Source organism: Gracilinanus agilis, chromosome 1, assembly GCF_016433145.1.
Source record: "Gracilinanus agilis isolate LMUSP501 chromosome 1, AgileGrace, whole genome shotgun sequence".
In the NCBI taxonomy this organism is placed as follows: domain Eukaryota; kingdom Metazoa; phylum Chordata; class Mammalia; order Didelphimorphia; family Didelphidae; genus Gracilinanus; species Gracilinanus agilis.
In genome coordinates this window covers 738,715,835-738,737,787 of record NC_058130.1, presented here as the reverse complement: position 1 = coordinate 738,737,787, position 21,953 = coordinate 738,715,835, and the positions used below count along the sequence as shown (strand labels likewise).

Sequence of the window (21,953 nt, the reverse complement as noted above, 5' to 3'; positions counted from 1 at the left end):
CTTTCTTCCTTCCTTCCTTCCTTCCTTCCTTCCTTCCTTCCTTCCTTCCTTCTTTTCTCCTCTCTCCCTCTCTCTCCTTCCCTCTACCTCTCCCTCTCCATCTTCCTTTCTTCCTTCCTAAAACCTTATATTTCATTTTGGAGAAAATAGTGAGCCACTAGGATTTATTGAGTTAGAGGGGTGACATCATGGGCAGACCTATGGTTTGGGAAAAATCACTCTGGCAGCCGTGTGGAGGATGGACAGCAGTGGAAAGAGATGAGACTAGATAACCATTAGAAGATTGTTGTTAGAATCCATGAGAGAAATCAAACTAGGATAGTAGCTAGATGAGCTGAGAGAATTTTATAGCCTTGCTTGAGGTAAAAAAATTACCCAGTAATGGCATTGCATTGCAAACACAAAATGTTTAAGACTAGTTCAGCTGACTGGTAATCTAGATGCTACAGTGGATGGAGTGTCAGGCTTGGAGACAAGAAGATTCTTTCCCAGTTTAAATCTGGCCTCAGACACTTCCTAGATGGATGATCCTGGAAAAGTACCTTAACCTTTTTTGCCTCAGTTTCCTCATCTGAAAAATGAGCAGGAGGAGGGAGCAGCAAACCATTCTAGTATTTCTGCCAAGAAAATTCCAAATGGGATCACAAAGAGTCAAACGCGACTGGAAATGACTAAATAACAATAATTTAGTTGATGAGATAGTGGGAGTTACTATCTAGTGATACACAGATGTTTTTAGACCCAGGACAATTTTTGGCACCCCATGTATGGACAGAATGTCCCTACATAACCATCCCCAAATGGAATGGGCTTCCTCTGGAGGAAGCGATGTGCCCGACCACAGGAAGTCTTCAATCAATCAGCAAATATTTATTGAGGTCTATTATGTGACAAGTCCTGTGACTGGTCAAGGGGGGGGGGGGCCCAGTCCCTACTTACAAAGATTTTATAGTCTAACGGGGGAGACAACAATATATACCCAAATACATACAGCATAAACATAAAGCTAACAAATGCAAAAAGAGACAAAGAAATTAATTACAGAGTAGTCTGGGAAAAAGGACTTTAGCAGTTTCAGGATAGTGTTGGCACCAAAAATGGGTGCCTGAGCCTTGTCTTAAAGGAAGAGACAGAGGCCAAATGTCCACTTGTCAGGCATATCATAGAGAGGATTCTAGGGCCAGGGTAGCATTAGTTGCTTCTAGGCTCTCCTGTGAACTTGAGGTCAGGGCCTCCTGGGTAGGATAAATTTCCTCACCCAGTGGGTGATTACTGATCCCTAAGAAAAGGCAGTAGCACTGAACTTGGAGTCAGGAAGACCCGAATTCAAATCTGACCTCAGATACTTGCTAGCTGTGTGACCCTGGGCAAATCACTTACCCTGTTTGCCTCGGTTTCTTCATTTGTCAAATGATCTGGAGAAAGAAATGGCAAACCACTCCAGTATCTTGGCCAAAAAAACCCCCCAAAAGATCAAACTAAATAGGGGATCATGGGGAGTTTGACACAATTGAAAAAATGACAGAACAAGAATAATTATTAAGAAACATTGGATATAACTGAAACAACATGCAGACATAACCATCGACAGTGAAAGCGGACTTCTTTTTAACTCAGTTCAAGTAAATTCAACAAACAGTTATTCAAAAAAGTCTAATCCTTTAACCTCAAGTTTCAAAACTCCAAGGTAAGACTTTCCTGGGCTTCTCTAAGGTCTAGGTTGGGATACTTTAGGAATTTAGACTCCTAAGACCCTTCAAGCTGTTCTTCCTGGCTATGGCCTTGACCAGGGGTCGGCAACCTTTTTGGCCGTGAGAGCCATAAACGCCACATTTTTTAAAATGTAATTTTGTGAGAGCCGTACAGTGCTCACAGTGCCGCTCCTGTAATAGCACCTGAAAAAAAACGGACTTTATGGCTCCTGCAGAAAGAGCCGTCTCTGGCCCTCAAAAGAGCCAGATATGGCTCGAGAGCCACACATTGCCAACCCCTGGCCTTGACCATGTTGGTCCTGTTTAGTAATAATACTATTTGAGTCCAGACTTTTGAAATTAAATTACATTTTTCTTCAGAATCTACGACAGCAAGGAAGCTGGGCTGGATTGACCTGGAGTCTCCCTCAGGTATAACACAGGATTTTATATTTCCATAAAATATTATTGTGTATTATAGTGATCAGCAGCTGGTATCATTTCCCCCCTAGACTGTAAGCTCTTTGAAGGCTGGAACCAGGTCTTACCTAACCATCAGATCTCCCCCAGAGCTGTTTGCACTCTAAGCCTTTAGTCAAGCAGTCAACAGATATTTATTTTGTTTTAAAACTGGGCTAAGAGGGGGCAGCTCAGTGAATTGAGAGCCAGGGGTCCCAGGTTCAAATCTAGCCTCAGACACTTCTTAGCTGTGTGACCCTGTGCAAGTCACTTAATTCCCCCTTGCCTAGACCTTACTGTTCTTCCGCCTTGGAACCAATACAGAGTATTGATTCTAAGGTAGAAAGTGAGGGTTAAAACAAAACAAAACAAAACTGGGCTAAGAGCTGAGTCTACAAATAGAAATAGAAAGAAAGAGACTAAATACATACAGCATAAACCTAAGGCTAACAAATGCAAAAAAGAGACAAAGAAGTTAATTACAAAGCAGTCTGGGAAGAAAGACTTTAGCCATTATGGGATAGTGTTGGCTCCAAAAAATGGGTGCCTGAGCCTTGTCTTAAAGGAGCTTCCATTTTTTTTTAAAACCCTTAACTTCTGTGTATTGGCTCCTAGGTGGAAGAGTGGTAAGGGTGGGCAATGGGGGTCAAGTGACTTACCCAGGGTCACACAGCTGGGAAGTGTCTGAGGCCGGATTTGAACCTAGGACCTCCCGTCTCTAGGCCTGGCTCTCAATCCACTGAGCTACCCAGCTGCCCCTCCAATTTTTTTTTTTTAATTTTTATTTTGAATATTTTCCCATAGTTACATGTTTCATGTTCTTTCCCTCTCCCGCAAACCCCTCTAACCCCCCCATAGCCGACACACAATTCCACTGGGTTTTTTGTTTTATTTTCTTTTGTTTTTTTAAGCCCTTACCTTCCAACTTGGAACCAAATTGGCTCCAAGGGAGAAGAGTGGTAAGGGCTAGGCAATGGAGGTCAAGTGACTTGCCCAGGGTCACACAGCTGGGAAGTGTCTGAGATCAGATTTGAACCCAGGACCTTCCATCTCTAGGCCTGGCTCTCCATCCACTGAGCTACCCAGCTGCTCCCTCCACTGAGTTTTACATGTATCATTGATCAAGCCCTAATTCCATATTATTGATAGTTGGACTAGAGTTATCGTTTAGTGTCTACATCTCCAATAATATCCCCATCAGCCCATGTGTTCAAGCAGTTGTTTTTCTTCTGTATTTCTCCAAGGAGCTTCCATTCTAACTAAAGAGGGAAAAGGGCCTCTAAAAGAAATCTGTAGTAAGAGCTATATAAATGTGGTTCCTCCCTACTAAAGAGGTAACCCTACAGTAAATGTTCATTAAATGAATGAGTGAGTAAATGAATAAATGAAGTCCACCATTGCCAACCGTTTGTTCTCTCCTTCCATTGGCAGCCCCTGAAAGCTGACTCAAGGCCCGACTGCCCCCCCGGGCTCCTTCTGTGAGTGCAGGATGGCTGCCAGCCCCCCAAATCTCCTTCCTGCTCCCCTCACCGGAACTGAGTTCCTCAAATCCTCCCACTTCAAAATTGGGCCTGAACCCCGTATTCAGGAAGGGTGCATAGAGACTTCTAGCAGTTCCTTTCCTGCCCACTGGGGCGCCCGTCCATCTTGCCCCTTTTGGCCAGTTTCCAGCAAGTGGCTCTTCCACCAGGACCTGGACAAGATCCGAGAAATCCGAAGCGAAACGCAAATGGCCTTTCCTGTTCACAACGTGGCCAGCTTTGCCAAAGTCAGCAAATCCCAGATGCAAATAAGCAACCTGAAAATGCACGCCGACCCCCGGATCAGGGTCTTCCAGACCACCTGCCAAGAGAAGTTTACCCACCCGGGCCCCGAGCACTTCAATACTTTCACCAAGGAAAGACTGCGGCAGTTTGAGACCGACAGCTTCCCGCAGGGGGACAGGGACAAGCTGAGGATCCCTCCCACGCAAAATCAGTATGCCTTCGGGGCCCAGCCCCAGACGGCCCCAGTCCGAGCTCCTTGTCTGCACCTGGGTGAGGGGGAGCCCCCCTGGTTCTGCCCCAGCTCCCGCCTCGGCCTTTCGCCCTGTCCGCGGTCCTTGGGCCCCAGCCTTGCCTTTGCCGTGGCCTTCTTTCTGTTCCATCTCCCGGCTCCCCCCGGGGATCGGGAGAGGGCGACGGGTGGTCAAGCTGAAGTTCTTCCCTCTCTCTTGGGATCGGACCGTCCTTGACTTCCACAAACCCTTTTCTCAGCTTTCTGTCAGCAGTGGGGAAAGTTGAGGCAGAAGGACGTAGGGAATTGGGGCTCAGCCTTCAGCAGAACCCAAGTTGGGGGTTTCATCTACCCGCTCTGACCTCACACCCCACTACCTGCACCTCCTGCAATGGTCTGGGAGTCAGGAGACCTGGATTTGGGGCTCAACTCTGGGACTGACTCGCTCAGTGAATTTCGAAGAGTCCCGGTCCTTGTCAGGGCTGCGGCTTCTGGTCTATAAAAATGAAGCAGGGGCAGCTGGGTGGTTCAGTGGATAGGGAACCAGGCTTGGAGACGGGAGGTCCTGGGTTCAAAAGTGGCCTCAGATACTTCCTAGCTGTATGCCCTGGGCAAGTCACTTAACCCCCATTGCCTAGCTCTTGCCCTTCTGTCTTGGAGTCTTTACTAAGACAGAAAATAAGGGTTTTCATTTGTTTATAAATGAAGCTAATAATCCCATCCTCCTTTGCTCTTAGTTTTGCTGTGATTTGGAAGACGACAGACATGTATGTGTCTTTCTCATTCCCCGTGCCTCCTCTTGGTCTTCCTCTTTTCTCTTGTCCTGGTACCTCTGTTTCTATTTCTGTCCCTCTGACTTTCTTTTCCTCTCCTCCCTTCTCTGTACTCCTTTTTCTCCGTCTTATTTTTCTCTAATTTCTCTCTTTTCTATGTCTCTGTCTTCTTCCTGTCCCTATCTCTCTATCTTTCTGGTTTTTTTCTTCCTATTGCTTTCATTCTGTGTGTCAGTCCTTACCATCACATCTCCCCTGATTTCTGTTTCTTTTCTATTTATCTGTTCCTCTACCTCCCCCCACCCCAATCAATTCTTGCTCTCAAGTCCCTGTTTCTCTCTCTCTGATTCTGCCTCTCCATATCTTGATCTAACTTCCTACTTTTTTCCTGAATCTACATCCCTTGTCCCTCAGTTCCTGGACTTCTCTCCTCAAAAATCTTTTCCTACTCTGATGCCTATCTCTGTTCCTCCCTGTTCTCACCTTCCCTCCTTCACCTGTACTATTGCTAGGAGGACCCTCTCCCCTGAAGTGGGAAATGGAGCCTTTTCCAGTTACCACCTATCAAAACACATTCCAGAGAAAATCACCGTCCCCCACTATTATATGTGAGAAGGTAAACCTTGGCCTCACTGAGTACAGTGATGAGGGGGAGGCAGCAGGCCTTCTCTGTCCGTCCATCTCTCCAACTGACCATCTGTCTGTCCGCAGGTGGTGTCCCACGTGCCATTAGGAGACCCTAGACTGGAAGCAGGAAGAAAGTTTTCAGAGCAGAAGAGTTCCTATACTGTTCTGGACTTACCTGAGCGCAGGTATGACTAAGACCCTGTTGAGTGGAAACCCCAAATTTAGAGACAAAAATCTGCTTGAGTTTTGCCAACTTAGACTCAGGCTTCAATGTTGCAAACCCTCATTACAGGAGCAGCATGGCAGGGTTACATTGGGGAATCCCAGATTGCTCCAAACGGGGCAGGTGGCCCCCTCCACACCCCCCAAATCTCTTCCTGATATTTTTGAAGCTGTCCCTTGGCATCTCTTGGGAAGCTGCTGGCCCTTCCTACCCCAAGCCAGTGCTTGAAATTCCACCTTTACAAACTTACGCTATCATATACAAATGTGTATTCAATGAAAGTATGGTACAATATATACTTTAATATCATGTAAGAGATACGATGTGTCAGACTATTCACTGTCTCAGGGGGTGGGGTGGGTAGAAAGAGAGAAAATCTGAATTTTAAAATGTCAAAAATTGTTTCTACACATAACTGAAAAAAAACAGGGGAAAATGAAAAAAAAAAATAAACTTATGCTGTCAGAGGCAGAAGGGATCCTAGAGCTGCAGAGATATGACCCTCTCCTCAAATATACAAATATTTGGCAAGGGGTGTCAAGATCACTCTTTTTTTAAAACCCTTGCCTTCCATTTTACAGTCAATACCACCTATTAGTTCCAAGACAGAAGTTCATGCTAGGCTATGGGGATTAAAAAATTTCCCCAAGGTCACACAGCTAGGAAGTATCTGAGGTCAGATTTGAACCTAGGACCTCCCATCTCTAGGCCTGGCTCTCAATCCACTGAGCCACCTAGCTCCCCCAACCCCCAATTCACTAGGCATTCTTCTTTCTCTTTACTCTTTATTTTCCTCTCCTTTTCCTTCCTCTCCTGCTTATTCCTCTTCCTTATTACTTTATTGTCTCTTTCTCTTCTTTTTTCCTCTTTTCCTTTTGTTCCTCCTCTCTATCCCTTTCTTCTTATCTCTCTCCTTTCTTTTCTCTCCCCTCTTTTGTTCTTTCTTCCCTTCTTCCCTTCTTCTCTTTCCTTTCCTCCCTTCCCTTTCTCTCAGCCCATTTGTTTTCCATCTCACTTGTCTTTTTCTCTCCTTTTCTTTCCTCTTTCCGTCTATCTCCTTTCTTTCTCCCCTACCCCTTTTCCTTCACTTCTCTCTTTTTCTCCTATTGTCCCCACCTATTGTCCATTCCTGTCTCCTACTCACCCTTTTGAACCCACATATAATATTTAAGTTAACTCCCCTGGTTTTCCCCATAAGACTACTTATTCCTCCTCTTGCTCTTCATCCCTCACATCACACAGAGTTATTTCCCCCAAGCTCTTGAGGGGAATGTTTATCACTCAGTTAATCAACAAATGTATTATGTGTCTCCTATGTGGCCAGCTTTGTGCTAGAAGCTAAAATGGAAATAGAATGAATGAAATAATTCCTACACACTAGGAGCTTACATTTTAATGGAGGAGTCAAGAAGTACACATATAAGTATATATAGAAAAAATAAAAACTACCAAGAAAACACAAGGTAGCTTGAGAGGTAGGGCACTTGCATCTCCAAGGAAGAGGGACCCTGTAATCCAGAGGTAAGGAGGAAGTACATTCTAGGAATGAAGGAGATACTTGTAAAAGGCACAGAGAGCTTTAGTAGCTTTTAAGAGGAACAGAGAACAAAGATCCAGATCCTTGGCTGGATCCCAGATGGTGAGAGAGAGAATAATATTCAAGGAGGATGGAAAGACAGATTGGGATGGGGTTATAAAATACTTTAAAAGATAAAGAAGTCTATAATATGAACAGAGGATGCAATAGGAAGTCACCAGAATTGACCGAGTAGGGGGATGATAGGGTCAGATCTCTCTTAGGGAAAATCATTTTGGCTTTAGTGTACAGAGTCACTGGCAAAGTGGAAGGCTTTCAGGAAGAGATCAGGAAGAGGATGTTGCAAAAATTGAGGTGAAAGGTGATAAGGATCTGAACTAGTGCTCAGATGAATAGAGAGAAGGGGTTGGAGAAGAGAGATGTAGGCAGGTTATGTAGAAAAAACCAACAAGGTTGGGCAACTGCTTGAATATGGTGAGTGAAAGAGAGGAAAGTCTAGGAAAACGTCAAAATTATTAACTTGGGAGACTGGAAGGACCTTCAACAGAAATAGAGAGAAGCTTGGAAAAGAAGAGTGTTTTCAGAGAAAGATAATGAATTCAGATCTGGATGTATTGAGTTTGGGATATCCAATAAGCAATTTGTGATGGAGGACTAAAACTCGGAAGAGAAGCCAGGGCTGGATGTATGGATTTGGGAGTTATTTGCATAAAGATGATAATTAAACTCATGGGAGCTGGTGAGGTTACCTAAAGAAAGAGTATGGAAAAGAGGGGTTAAGGAAGAGTCCTGGGAAGATGTCCACAGTTAAGAGAAAGGATATGGATAATGAGCCAAGAAAGGAGAGTGAGAAGTCAGATGGGAGGAAAACCAAGAGAGAGCAGTGTCGCAAAAATTAGTAGAGAAGAGGAGTCTCCAGGGAAAAGAAGTAGTCAAACAGAACCAAAAACAGTAGAAAGGTAGAGAAGCATGAGTAATGAAAAAAAAAAGCCATCAGAGTTGGCATTAGAGAGGTTATTGGTAACTTTGATGAAAGCAGTTTCAGTTGGGTGATGGAGACAGAAGTCAGATAGCAAAAAAAAAAGGATTGGGAATGAGCAAGATGACACTGTTTTCTGCCATAGTGATGACTTAAAGTGAATAATGAGACATACATTTTTGAACATAGCCAATGTGAGAATGTATTTCGGTGGATTGTACATATTTGTTATGAAGGTTTTCTTTTTATTTTTGTTGTTCAATTGGGGGCAAGTGACTGTGGGAGGAAGAGATAATAAATGCTTGCAAAATATCTAAATAGATTTTAAAAGAAAAAAGGAAAATGAAAATTATGTTGATAAAAAATAATTAAAATGGAATAAAAGGAGAGGAAGTAGAAGCTATGAGTGTAAACAGTTTTTCCAAGGAGTTTGACTAAGAAATGGAAGACAGATATAAGATAATATTATGAAGGGAAGGCAGATTCCAGGGAAGGTTTTTTAAAAATTGGAAAAATTTGGGCACATTTGGAGTCAGGAGGGAAGCAACTTGTAGACCATGAGAGGTTATAGATACAGGAGTGTGTGTGTGTGTGTGTGTGTGTGTGTGTGTGTGTGTCTGTGTCTGTGTGTGTGTGTGTGTGTGAGAGAGAGAGAGAGAGAGAGAGAGAGAGAGAGAGAGAGAGAGAGAGAGAGAGAGAGAGAGAAAATACTGAAGTTACAATTTACTGGAGAAGATAAAAGGGGATGAGAGCAAGGAGGAGAGAATAGGAAATAATGTCAAAGGGTTTTGAGGTAAAGAGGAGAGAAGAGAGAGCTTGTGTTGAATGGCCTCATTTTTTCCCCTATAAAGTAAGAAGCAAGGTCCTCAGCTCAGAGAAGGGGAAAGGGGTAATGTGGAGGGTTTGGGGAGTGAAAATAAGGTTTAGAATAGTTTCTGTGGGGAGTGAGACAGGAAATCAGTTTAAGAGGGATAAAAAAGCCTACCTTGCTGCAGTGAAGGCCTAGTTGAGGTTAGTGAACATGATCTGATGATATATCATCCAGTTACCATGGCTGCCTGACTTCTTCCAGCTCCATTTAACAGCACATGAATAGGGATGGAGGAAGTGATGCGGGTGGGGAGTGATCCAAGCTAAGGCTGCAAAGAGATGAGCAGGGATAGGACAATAGAGGTGAGGGACTGGAGATAGCACATAAGATAGGATAGATAATAAAATCATAAATTGATAATTAGAAGGGAACTTAGAGGACAAGTCATTAGTTTACAGGTAAGGACTTGCCTAGAGTCACATAGCCAGTAAATGTCTAACATGTGATTTGAACTCCAAGTCTTCCTGACTTCAGTTCTCTCCAAGTTGAGGGTGTGGATCTCTTGGGGAGTGAATTGGGCCAATAGGTACCTAGAGGGACATTATACTCCAGAAGAGACTCAGGTGCTTCTCTTGCCTAGTTCAGAAAACTTTCTCCTCCTGTTGTGGGAAAAAAAACACATCCAAGTTTGTAGCAGGGTCTCATCCCAAGAATGGGAGACTCAAACTCCTTTCAATCCAGAAGTAAGAAAATAATTTTATTTGAAGAAGAGGTTTAAAGTGATATAATAGCCTAATAACTGGTGGAACAGTCTACGGGCTAATCGGGTAGCCTTAGGGCCAATGTTGATAAGCCCAGGGGCTAGTGGAGTAGCCTCTCTGGAGCTGATGATATAGCAGCTCTCCAGGTGTGGAGTAGCAGTTCTGGAGCTGATGGAGTAGCAGCTCTTTGGGTGATGGAGTAGCCCGATAGATAATAGCTAATAATAGCTAATAGATAGATAATAGCAGCCCCAGGATTGAAGTCACAATCCCAAGTGTAGGGCAGCAACCCTGGGTGTGGATCAAGAGATGTCTCCCTACCCTTCTGGAATGTAGGAAAGAGATACAACCCAGTAAATGACCACTATAGGTAATAATGTAGAGACAAAAGAGCAATATGAGTAATTAATAATGTAGAGCAGACACAAAGCTGATGCCCAGTATAGAATGTTACAGATCCAGTGCAGGTGATTGATGGTACACAATAGGCACCCAGTGATCAATGATGCAGTTCTGCAATTCATGCTTGCCTAATGCTGAAACTACAGGTTTGGCACTTTATGTTTAACTGGTGAGACATACAAGATTTCAGGGTAGGAGGATCCTGTTTCTATTACTGCCCCTCTCTACCTACTGCCCAACTCTACCTCTCTTTTCTCCCTCTGTCTCTCTTTGGCAGGTATAATAAGAACAATGCTGCAGCCAATGTTTTCTGCGTGAACATCCAGCTTGGGGATGGCCGTTTCTATGGTTGTCCCAGGGAGTATAAGGACCTGAATTTCCCAGATACACCTAGTAAGTGGAGGCAGTATCCGGGCTAGGATTATGGCAAGGCAGGGCCAGAGGTGGGCAGGACGGAGAAAAAATTAGGAGTTGGGACCAGGATAGAGAGAGGAGTGGGATGGGGAAGTGACAGGCAGGGATGGAAAAGGATGGGGAAGATAGCCCTGGTGGACTATGGGAAGCTGTTGTGGAGTTTTCAGGTCGGGGGCTCATGAGTGGACTCCTTTATCTGTTTCCCCTCAACAGAATACATCATTAAAGGGAAAGGATATCCAGATTCATTAATAATGCCAGGGGACACAGACCCTGAAAGAGGCCACGAGAGAAACAACTATACCACAACCCATTCCATCTATACCCCGGTCAGTCCCTGCACCCTCACTGGGGGTCTCGTTCTCTTAACAATGGAAACTAATAGGGTTCACAATCTCTACTTTTCAAGGCACCTTCCTAACCATCTTCTAAGTGTATATCTGGTTACATGGGGGTGGGGGGAGAAAGGAGCAGGGCAGGGATCACTTTTCCCCTTTTGTTACAGATAAGGAAACGGAGGCTGAGAGAGGGGAGACTGGTCCGAGGTCATAAAGCGGCAAAGATAGAAGAAGAACAACACTGGCCTCTACATTCCCAAACCAGGGCTCTATCCGTTGCACAATTAACCAGTCAATAAACATTTATTAATCATCTACTACGTGCCAGGCACTGTGCTAAGTGCTGGGGATGCAAAAAGAGACAAAAGACAGTCCTTGCCCACAAGGAGCTTATAGTCTAATGGGGGAGACCACATGCAAGCAAATATATAGGATAAATAGGAAACGATTAATAGGGGGAGACACTAGAATTAAGAGGCATTGGGGAAGGCTTCCTATAGAAAGTGGGATTCTAATTGGGATTTAAAGGGAATCAGGGAGGCTGGTAGTTGGAGTAGAAGAGGGAGAACATTCCAGGGATGGGGAACAGCCAGAGAAAATGTCCAGAACTGGGAGATGGAGTGTCTTGTTCATTGAATAGCCAGAAGGATAGTATCACTGGATCGATGAGGATGTGGCAGGAAGTAAGGTATCTGAAGACTGGAAAGGTAGGAAGAGGCAAAGTTATGAAAGGCAGAGGTTTTGTATTTGATCCTAGAGACAACAGGGAATTTATTGAATAGGGGAGTGACTGACACGATCAGACTTTAGCTTTAGGAAGACCATTTTAGGGGGCAGCTGGGTAGCTCAGTGGATTGAAAGCCAGTCCTAGAGATGGGAGGTCCTAGGTTCAAATCTGGCCTCAGACACTTCCCAGCTTTGTGACCCTGGGCAAGTCACTTGACCCCCATTGCCTACCCTTACCACTCTTCTGCCTTGGAGCCAATACACAGAATTGTCTCCAAGACGGAAGGTAAGGGTTTTAAAAAAAAAAAAAAGGAAGACCATTTTAATGGCCCAATGGAGGATGAATTTGAATGGATAAAGACTTGAGGCAGGCAGACTATTTTAATCATCGGGTGTGAGGTGAGGAGGGGTCTGGACAAATGTTTAGGCAGCCTCAAAAGAGAGAAGAAGTTATTTTCAAGAGATATCAAGGTGGAATTTTCAAGAGATAAAGATGGAATTAAAAGGTCTTGGATTTGGCTGAGGTGGGAATCTGGGATCTGGTGGGATATTGAGGAAGCTGGGACAACTCCCAGGTTGTGAACCTGAGGGTCTGGGAGTGGTACCTTTGAAGGTATTAGGGAAGGTGATGGTGGGAGGAGGGTTTAGAGGGAAAGATAATGAATTCTATTCGGATTTAAGATGTCCATTAGACTTTCTGTTCATGATTTCTAGATGGCAGTTGGAGATGCTAGACTGGAGATCCACAGAGACTTTGAGGAAGGATAGGTAGATCTGAGAATCATCAGCCTTAGAGATTTGTGATGAAATCCATGGGAGCTGACAAGATCACCAACTTTTATTTTGTTTTTAAGATGGAATCAAGTTGATTGAGGACAATCTTTATTAAAAACACTTCTCAAGTGTAAAAAATAATGAGGGACAAAAAATGAAGGTCACAAGGACTTGCTGTTGGTCTCTTGCTGCATTCACTGAAAGGAATGGAGTTCATGTAGTAATTCATGGAAAAAGGCAAAAGTGCAACTTAGAGGGCTCAAGGACAGAGTCTTGTAGGATACCTCCAGTTAGAAAATGTGATCATGAAGACAATCTAGCAAAGGAGATTGAGGAGGAGTGGTCAGGTAGGTAGGATGAGAATCAGGAGGCTGCCAACCTGCTCATTTTCATTCTCATCTCTCCAAGCACCCTAAATATAACTTCTGATCTTGGCATCTGGGGAAAGATCCTGGCCAGAGCCTTGGGGAGAGAGAAGAATCCTTCCTTATCCAGTTTCTGTGTCTGAGGAGGAGCAAGAATGGGCCATCCTTAGGGGCATTCAGCTGGGTTCTGATTCCCAGAGTTCTTAGTGGTAGATCACTAGGGGAATGGGAGGAGGGAGATAACCCACAGCATTACAATTATACCTAATATTTATCTAGAGTTTTCAAGTCTATAAAGTGTTTTACAAATGTTACCTCCTTTGATCCTTGCAACAACCCTGAGAAAAGGCAGGTGCTATTATAATCCCCGTTTTTTAGATGAGGAAATTGAGGCAGATAAGGGTGAAGTGACTTATCCAGGGTCACAAAGCTAGTAAGTAAATCCTTAAGCAGGATTTGAATTTGGGAGCCTCTAGGTCTACTTCAATGATCTCCTTTGAAGGCTGAGGCTCAGGGGAAGTTAAATGATTTTCTTGAGGTCAGCATTCTTTCTATTCTATCATACTGTTTTTAGACCTTACGTAATTTTATTACTGGGCACCCTCTTAGATAACTATCATAGTTCTCTTGTGCAATTCTCATCCTTGATATTGCTATTTTTCCCCTTTTTTTCTTTTCTAGATTGTACCTGCTCCATTTTTAGGTATCTGGATTGACAGATACATATGGGTAGTTTTTTATTTCTGGATCTTTAAAAAAAAATGGATCCTTATTGATATCTTCCATTACTAGATTTCCCCTTATATCCCTCCCCTCTCCTTAAAGTCATCTTTTATAACAAAAGATTAAAAGATAAATAGAAATATTAAAATTGAAAAACAAATAAATGTAAATATAACCTAGAATAAAACATTAATATAAATAAAAGTAAAAAATGAAAGAGTAACATGGGAAAAAAATTCAGCAAGTCAGACAATAAATACAAAAAAATCTTCTGCAGGCAGGAAGTGACTTCTCTCCCTCCATCTCTGCAAAGGAATGGGTTGATGTGTCCTATTTCTTCATTTCCCAAAAGAGTATTTTTTTTTTTTTTACTTCTTTAGTACGTCCATAGGTTAGGTACCTATATTTCCTGTATGAACCCTCTTTTCAGTTTTCTTTTGTGTGTTGTCTTCTCCCATTGCATTTTAAGCTACTTGAGGATAGAGATTGTTTTTCTTTTTCTTTTTCTTCTTTTTCTTTTTGTTTTCCTCCCTTAGCACAGTACCTGGCACATAGTAGACTCTTAAAAAAAAATCCTTACTTTCTGTCTTGGAATCAATACTAAGTATTAATTCCAAGGCAGAAGAACAGTAAGGGCTAGGCAATTGGAGCTAAATGACTTGCCCAAGATCACATTGCTAGGAAGTGTCCACTTACTTACCCCCATAATAGGTTGTTCTTCTTCTTCTTTTTTTTTTTTAACCCTTCCCTTCTGTCTTAGAATAAATACTGTGTTTTGGTTCTAAGGCAGAAGAGCGGTAAGGGCTAGGCCACGGGGGTTAAGTGACTTGCCCAGGGTCATACAGCTGGGAAGTATCTGAGTTTGGATTTGAACCCAGGACCTCCCATCTGTAGGCCTGGCACTCTACTCACTGAGTCACCTTGCTGCTCTCCTCAAGTACCATTTTCTTAGCCAGCTATTTACTTCCTGAAATGGTTATCCTGGCATTCAAGATCTTCCTTTGACTGTGACTTTTTTTCTTGTGGCTTCCTAAAATGTGCCCCATATTCCAGCTAGGCCAGTCTCTTTGTGCTCTCCTCAACACCTCTGTATTTTTCCATTCTGCTCCCTCCTAGATAGACCCTGAATATTTCAATACGACAAGAGTCACTGCACGGCCAAGTCGTGTGATCTTTGGGGAGGAAAAAAAGGCGCCCGGTTTTATGTCCACCGTGTACCAGAAATGTTTCAAATCCCCAAGAACACCAAGTGTGCCCAAGGTGGATTCTTCCCTCTTCAAGAGCCACATCAAAATGGGTTCAGACGGTGAGGCCATAGAACCTAGGGGACCTTCTGGGGCCCCGACTCTCCTGCCAGCTGCGACAAAGGGCCCAGTGGGATGGAGGGGGGCTGAATGTTCTTGCTCATTCATTCTAGGGTCTCTTCTGGATTCCTGGGAGGTTGGGTTTTTATGGACAAATCTTGCCTTGGGGCTTGGAGATGTAGGCTGACCGGCCTCTTGTGACCCCAGGTCGGTCTCCTGCCTCCAGGCTTTCGAGCCCCCTTCTCACCCTTAGCTCTTGCCCAACAGAGATGCATTTTATGACAACCGCGCTACCAAAGATGGGACCCCATTCGGTCCAGAAGAATCCAGTGTCTGAGGAGATAAAGCAGAGGGTAACAACAGGCTCTCAGGGCCTTGGGGAGAGGGAGGGAGGGAGGCCTAGAGGGTCACTCTCCCCATTGTCCCCAAACCCTCCTGTTCCTTCGTCCCTACTCAGGGAAATCTCTCTTTTTTTTTTTTAAACCCTTAACTTCTGTGTATTGGCTCTTTGGTGGAAGAGTGGTAAGGGTGGGCAATGGGGGTCAAGTGACTTGCCCAGGGTCACACAGCTGGGAAGTGTCTGAGGCCGGATTTGAACCTAGGACCTCCCAGCTCTAGGCCTGGCTCTCCATCCACTGAGCTACCCAGCTGCCCCCAGGGAAATCTCGTTTAGCAATTTCCTCAAATCTATATCTCTTAGGTGGGCTCATCAGGCTTTCTTTTCCTCTTCTTCATTCACATTCACATTCTTTACTCTTCAGCCCTGCCCTGGACAGAGTTCACAGCAGCCACGGCTGAGGCTGGAGACCGCCAGGGCTTGTGCCTAGATATGGGGACAGAGGAAAAGAGTGGGGGGATGGATGGGGAATCCTTGACCTCATCCAGGGGTCTTTTTGTGTCTCCTTAGGTTAAATATGCCCACATCCTGCCTCCTGAAGGAGCCCATCAATTTTCTACCGAATACAAGGATAACTACCCGTACAAATATATGGGTCCACTGCTCCTGCCCGAAGGCAACCAAGGGCAAGTGAGCCACGTGCCTATAGGTATTCACGGGAAGCGCTGGTCGGGCAAGCAGGTGGTGGTCCCCTGTTGAGGAGGGCCACGCGGGCTCCAGGCCCGCCAGCACCGCAGACGCCTGCCCAGACTCGATCTGTTTCTCTGATTTTAGAGCAAAAGGACAACAAGGTTTTCTCTAACTTTAAAAGTTGTGACCTGAGTATATTGTTAGTGGCAGAGGAAAGGGCGGCCTTGGGGACTCCTTCCTGCAAACCGCTCGTCTCGCTTCCTGGGAAGGATGCTTGACGTGGGACCAGCGGCTCTCCTCCGGCCCCCATACCCGTGGAAAGGCTGCCAGGGATTTCGGTGAGCACGGGACACCGCGGCCACGTGCCGGCATGGCTCGCCTTTGAGGAAGAACATTGATAAACCGGAGTGGGGTCCCAAGAGAGAAGACTGGAACGGGGAGGGGACGCGTTCTATGGGGAGACGTTGAAGGAAACTGGGATGGATTGAGAGGGCCGAGAGGGGACGTGAGATCGGCCTTCAAGGCGCTGAAAGGTTGGGTTGGTGGAAGGAGGAGAAGCCTCGTTTGGCTTTTCTGGGGGGGATGAAACAGGAGCGCTGGGGGAAGACACGGGGAGGCAAATTCTGACACCAAATAAGGAAGAAATGACTAAGAGCTGAGAAAAGGCTGTGGAAGAGATCGTCCCTGACCCAGAGACCTCTGAGTGCTGGCAGAGCCACTGTGACGCTAATATGAGTGAGGATGGGCTCCCTTGTCCTAGGCTGGGCTATAGGGGAGATGGAGAAGGCACATCCCCGAGGAGCCCGTGGATTGACTGGGGAGACAACAGGGCAGCAAAGTCAAGGCAGTATTTGGAGCCTCGAGTGCTGATGCTAAATTACTGTAGACCTCAGTACGCTGGAGCCAGGAAGGTCCTTAGAACACTGTCAGAGTTGGGAGGACCCTTAGAACCAGAAGGTCAGAGCTAGGAGGACTCCTAGAACCCAGAGCTAGGAAGACTCTAGGAAGTCAGAGCTAGGAGGTCAGAGCTAGGAGGTCAGAGCTAGGAGGACTCCTAGAACCCAGAAGGCCAGGGCTGGGAGGGCCCTTGGGATGCAGAAGGTCAGGGCTGTGAGGAATCTTAGGATACAGGATGTCAGAGCCAGAGGGCCCTTAGAACCCAAATGTCAGGGTTGGGAGGGTTCTTAGAGCCCAGAATGGCAGACCTGGGAGGACTCTTAGGACACAGGATTTCAGAGCTAGAGGGCCTTCAGAACACACTTCAGTAAATATGTGATCTCATTGGTATTCACATTTTCTCAGCTAGTGCAGCTTGCAGCCCATCGAGGCAATCTTGTCAGTGTTCTTCTCTATATTCTTCATAAAGCATCTACCCAATGTGCTGGAGACTTTCTTCTGTGTCTCAACATTCTGTGGATATTAGTGCAATAACAGGACCGCCTGTCATTTCTTGATCTCATTACAAGACCATCCTATTGGAGGGCAGCTGGATGGCTCAGTGGATGGAGAGCCAAGTCTAGAGATAGGTAAATCCTGGGCTCAAATCTGGCCTCTCAACTGTGTGGTCCTGGGCAAGTTAGTTAACTCCCATTGCCTAGCCCTTACCATTCCTTCTGCCTTGGAACCCATATACAGTATTGATCCTTTTTTTAATTTTAATTTTAATTTATTTAAAAAAAAAAACCCTCACCTTCCATCTTTCAGTCAATACTGTGTATTGGCTCCAAGGCAGAAGAGTGGTAAGGGCTAGGCAATGGGGGTTAAGTGACTTGCCCAGGGTCACACAGCTGGGAAGTGTCTGAGGCCAGATTTGAACGCAGGACCTCTCATCTCTAGGCCTGGTTCTCAATTCACTGAGCCACCCAGCTGCCCCCTTGGCTGATCCCTTTAGAGTAGCCTTGGAATCATGGAGAAGGCCCAGTGCCATCGGGGACATGTAATCTTCATGATGAAACAGCTTGAGAATCTCCCTCTCTCTGGAGGATCCCTCTTCTATTTGGATTCGGTGTAGGACATTCTCTATGACTGGCAAACATCCTGGATAAGTGTATGTTTCCCCATTTTGTGTCTGGCTTAATAGGGGCAGCTAGGAGGTGAAATGGGTAGAGGACCAGGCCTGGAGTCAGGAAGACTTGTGTGTAAATCCAGCCAGCCTCAGACTAGCTGGGTGACCCTGGGAAAGTCCCTTTATCACTTTTGCCTCAGTTTCCTCATCTGTAAAATAGGGACAGTATCACCTATCTCCCAGGTTTTGAAGCTCAAATGAGGGAACATTTGCAAAGCACTTAGCACAGTGTCTGGCACATAATAAGAGCTATATAAATATTACCTATTATTACATCAGGAATCAGAGGACCATGTAGCAAAGTCATCTCTATGGTTGCACCTTGGTGAAGGATAGCTCTCAGGCCCTCATTAATCTCAGCCCAATCTGATGCTTTTCTGACTTCAACTAACAATCACAGTGGGAGCTTGTAGTTTTTTTTTTTTTATACCTGCTAATCAAGGGTTTAACTATGAAGATGTGATCGCCTGAAGAAAACTGCAAGAGCCTGCCTGTTTGCTTCTCATCTTTTTAATCAAGGAAACTGTTGATAATGTGTGCAGAGCAGTCTTACAAAGATTTTAGAGATGAGAAAGTGGACATATGGTTTAGCAGCTCCTGATGGATTTTTGCATTTTAATACCATCTGGAATTTTCCTCCCATTCTTTTGGACTCGCTTGGTCTTTGAGATATCTTGAAATGTGATCCCTCGAGTTCTTTTCAAATTGCCTGCAGCACAGATACTTTCTATGTATGTAGGCAAGTCCAGTTAGCTTTTCTAGTCCACTGTCTGGCCCCTAGTAAGAAGGCACTAAAAAATACTTGTAGATTTGACTTCCTGACAGTTTTCTTATGTGCCATTTCCATTTCTTTTTAGAGACTTATAGGGAATCAGGTGCAGGCTTTTTCTTTTTTCTTTTTGCTATTCTAGACTTGCAATGGCATTGGTTTGGGAGACCTTCAGTGTGGAAATTCCCTCCACCCATGCAGGTTGGTAACTGTTAGACAACTTACTTATAGAATTGTCAAGGACCCCGAGGGATTAAGTCAATTGGCCAGTATGTATTTGTCAGGATTCAGTCAGATCCAGCTCTCTCTATCCATTAGTCCATACTGAATCTTAAAAAACAAAAACTCCTCAACCTAACTAAACAAAAGACAGCCCCCCCCCACAATTTCTTAAAAATCTGAATTTAACAAACACCAAGTAAAATTATTTCCCCATACAAAGTAGAGCAGAGAAAAGGGATTGAACAGGAAATTGCAAATCTTTTTTAGGAGAGCTTGCTTTTTAAGTATATAATAACTTCACTATGCAACTTTCGAATATATTCTGCTTGTCCTTGTTTCCTTCTGTTCTGTGCATTTTAAAAAACGGCTTCATGTCTGTCAACTGATTGTGCCACAAGTTTGTAGTATATTATTGTGATAGCATACTACTTCATTGTGAGAAATTAACAGGTTAATTTAAAAAAATGGAAAGACCTACATGATATTATGAAAAGAAAAAGAGAACCAAGACAACATTATCTGCAACTATAGAATTAATGTCTGCAGAATAACTTATGAATGCACACTTCCAGAGAAAAAACTCATAAACTGAAACACAAAAGACATAATTTATATATATTTTTTGATCAGATGTCTTCTCTACTATGTGGAGGGGAGGAAAGGAGGGAGACACCAGGGAGTTTTAATGTAACTACCAACGAATAAATGAATGTTTTGCTAATGAGTTTGTACTCTAGTTTCTAGCCTCTTTGGCCTCCTTGTTGTGGTCATTGATTTACATTGGTTAAACTATATTTTTTATTAAAACTTTTAAAAGAAATATCCATAATTAAAATCAAAATCTTTTATTTCACCCATTTTTTTTCTTTTCAGTCAGCAGCTCATTTGAATAGTTCAGTTTGAAGCTGTTATAATGGAACTTTTTCAATGTTATTGTAATTTGATTTTAATTTTTATCTCTGCTCTCACAAATTATAGATTTTTATTTGGAAGAGGTCTTGCAGGCCATCTAGTTCAACTTCCTCATTTTACATGTGAGGAAACTGAAGCTGGGAGTTTAAAGGTCTTTTCCACAATTATCCTGGTAGTAATGTTCTATTGATACACCCAGACACTCAATTCTTAAACAACTGTATCATTAGCAAGGTCTTTTAGGATTGCTTTTTTTTTTTTTTTTGGTGGTGGTGTAGTGTATTCTCCATATCTGGGCCCTTTCTTTGCTGGGCCTTAAGCCTGGAAGATTCATCTTCTTGAGTTCAAATCTGGCCTCACATATTTACTGGTGCTTTAACTACTGCATCATTCACTCTTTGGCACACTGAATAGGAAGCTTATACTGTCTGAGCCTGAGAAAATCACTTAATCCTTTTTGCCTCAGTTTCTTCATTTGTCAAATAATCTGGAAAAGGAAATGGCAAACTACTCCAGTATCTTTGCCAAGAAAACCCCAAATGGGGTCACAAAGAGATAGACATGACTAAACAACAAAAAGAACCTTTCTACTTATTCCTTCAAGCAAGTATGTGTGAGGCTTCTGAGTAATGTACAAGGCTTTCATTTCTTAGTCCCCAAATATATTATCCAAAATATTTTGCACCACCCTCCCCCTGAGACCACCTTCATGCTGGCTTGGTTTTGAAAGATCTTAAGTTCTCTACAAAATTCTTTTACTCCAGCTTCTTCAACAGATATTGGTTCACCAAACTTCAACTCTTCATTGTGGTCTTCTTGCTTTGGTTTACTCAACATGATTCCCCTGAGGCAAGGTGATTCAGTTTCTTATGAAATTATGCTTTTCTTTAAATTATCCTTGAGTCCTAAGAGTCCTATGTCGCTAGTGTGTTCTTCCCTCTTCCCTCTGTTAGGATTGCTAATTTTTTTGTGTGTGTGATGTTGTGATATATTTTTATTGAACTTAGAATCAGGAAGACTCGAGTACTAATCCAACCTAAAGAGTGCCCATTTACTACACCAACAGTGAAGGCCTAACAGTGTGGTGTAGTGGGTTAGTGTCAGAACTGGAGGCAGGAAGACTCCTTTTCCCGAGTTAAATCTGGCTTCAGATGCTGTGTGACCTTGGATAAGTCACTTAACCTGGCTTGCCTCAGTTTCCTAATCTGTAAAATGGGCAGGAAAAGGAAACGACCAACTACTCCAGTATCTTTGCCAAGAAAACCCCAAGTGGGGTCAGGAAGAGCTGGTTGTGACTGAAAACTATGGAATGGAAGGTCTAAAGCCATGTGACTCAGTATCCCATTTTGGTACGTGGACACAGTCACTATGAAAGCAGAAGGGGCCTATATAGGTTTTTAGGGCTAATTTATATTTTAGGTGTTTCGTGGGTTCTCTAAAGGAGCTAAGAAGGAACTCCGTGCTTATTTCTGCACAGTTGGAGCTTTGAGTTCTGCAGGAGGAAATGTAACTTCAGTGGACCAAGAAGGGGAAGGAAGGGACCAAGGGGGTCTGTCCCAAGGCATTCCAGGTAGAAGGAGCAGATCAAGGGAGTGGCAGAACACTGTTAGAGAGAGAAAATGTCAGTTAGGGGAGACAGGGAGCATGGAGCAGATTGGATTTCCACTAGGTTGGGGCCGGGGACAGGGAGGGGGGGAGGGGCTGGAGCCATAGGCCTCTAACTCAATTGCTCTGAGTTATTGTCTTCACACTGAGTTTCCTGGTGGCAAGGTTCAGTGGAGACAGTCTCATAGGACCCTTTGTCATCATCTAGCTGCTACATAAGTAGTAACGGCTCAGAATTTGAACCCAGGTCCTCTGCCGCCAATCTGTTAGCTGTTGGCCTTGCTGACATGCACCTTGTGGATGGCATGGGCTCGGCACTTGGCACCAGAGCTAGGGAGTGGGGAGTGGGGAGGGCGGAATCAGGGGGCATTAGGAGTCTGGGAGGGCCACAGGGAAGGAGAAGCGGGAGGAGCGAGTTCCGCTGCCGGGGGGGGGGGGGGGGGGGGAATTG

At 44.2% G+C, this 21,953-nt stretch overlaps 2 protein-coding genes across 2 annotated transcripts in view; both read left to right on the top strand.

Annotated features, from left to right (window-relative positions):
• Positions 1-3,639: 3,639 nt before the first annotated feature.
• TEX45 (testis expressed 45) lies at positions 3,640-15,998 on the top strand. Its single transcript, XM_044658709.1, has 8 exons — positions 3,640-4,186; positions 5,431-5,534; positions 5,630-5,730; positions 10,536-10,651; positions 10,886-11,026; positions 14,746-14,904; positions 15,170-15,255; positions 15,810-15,998. Exons 1-8 carry the CDS (start codon positions 3,640-3,642, stop codon positions 15,996-15,998), a joined length of 1,443 nt encoding a protein of 480 aa, XP_044514644.1.
• Positions 15,999-16,660: 662 nt separating this feature from the next.
• ZNF358 (zinc finger protein 358) overlaps positions 16,661-21,953 on the top strand; it is an 18,296-nt gene continuing 13,003 nt past the window's right edge. Inside the window, exon 1 of the mRNA XM_044685383.1 lies at positions 16,661-16,664. Coding sequence (XP_044541318.1) covers positions 16,661-16,664 — 4 coding nt within the window. The remainder of the gene's footprint in view (positions 16,665-21,953) is intronic.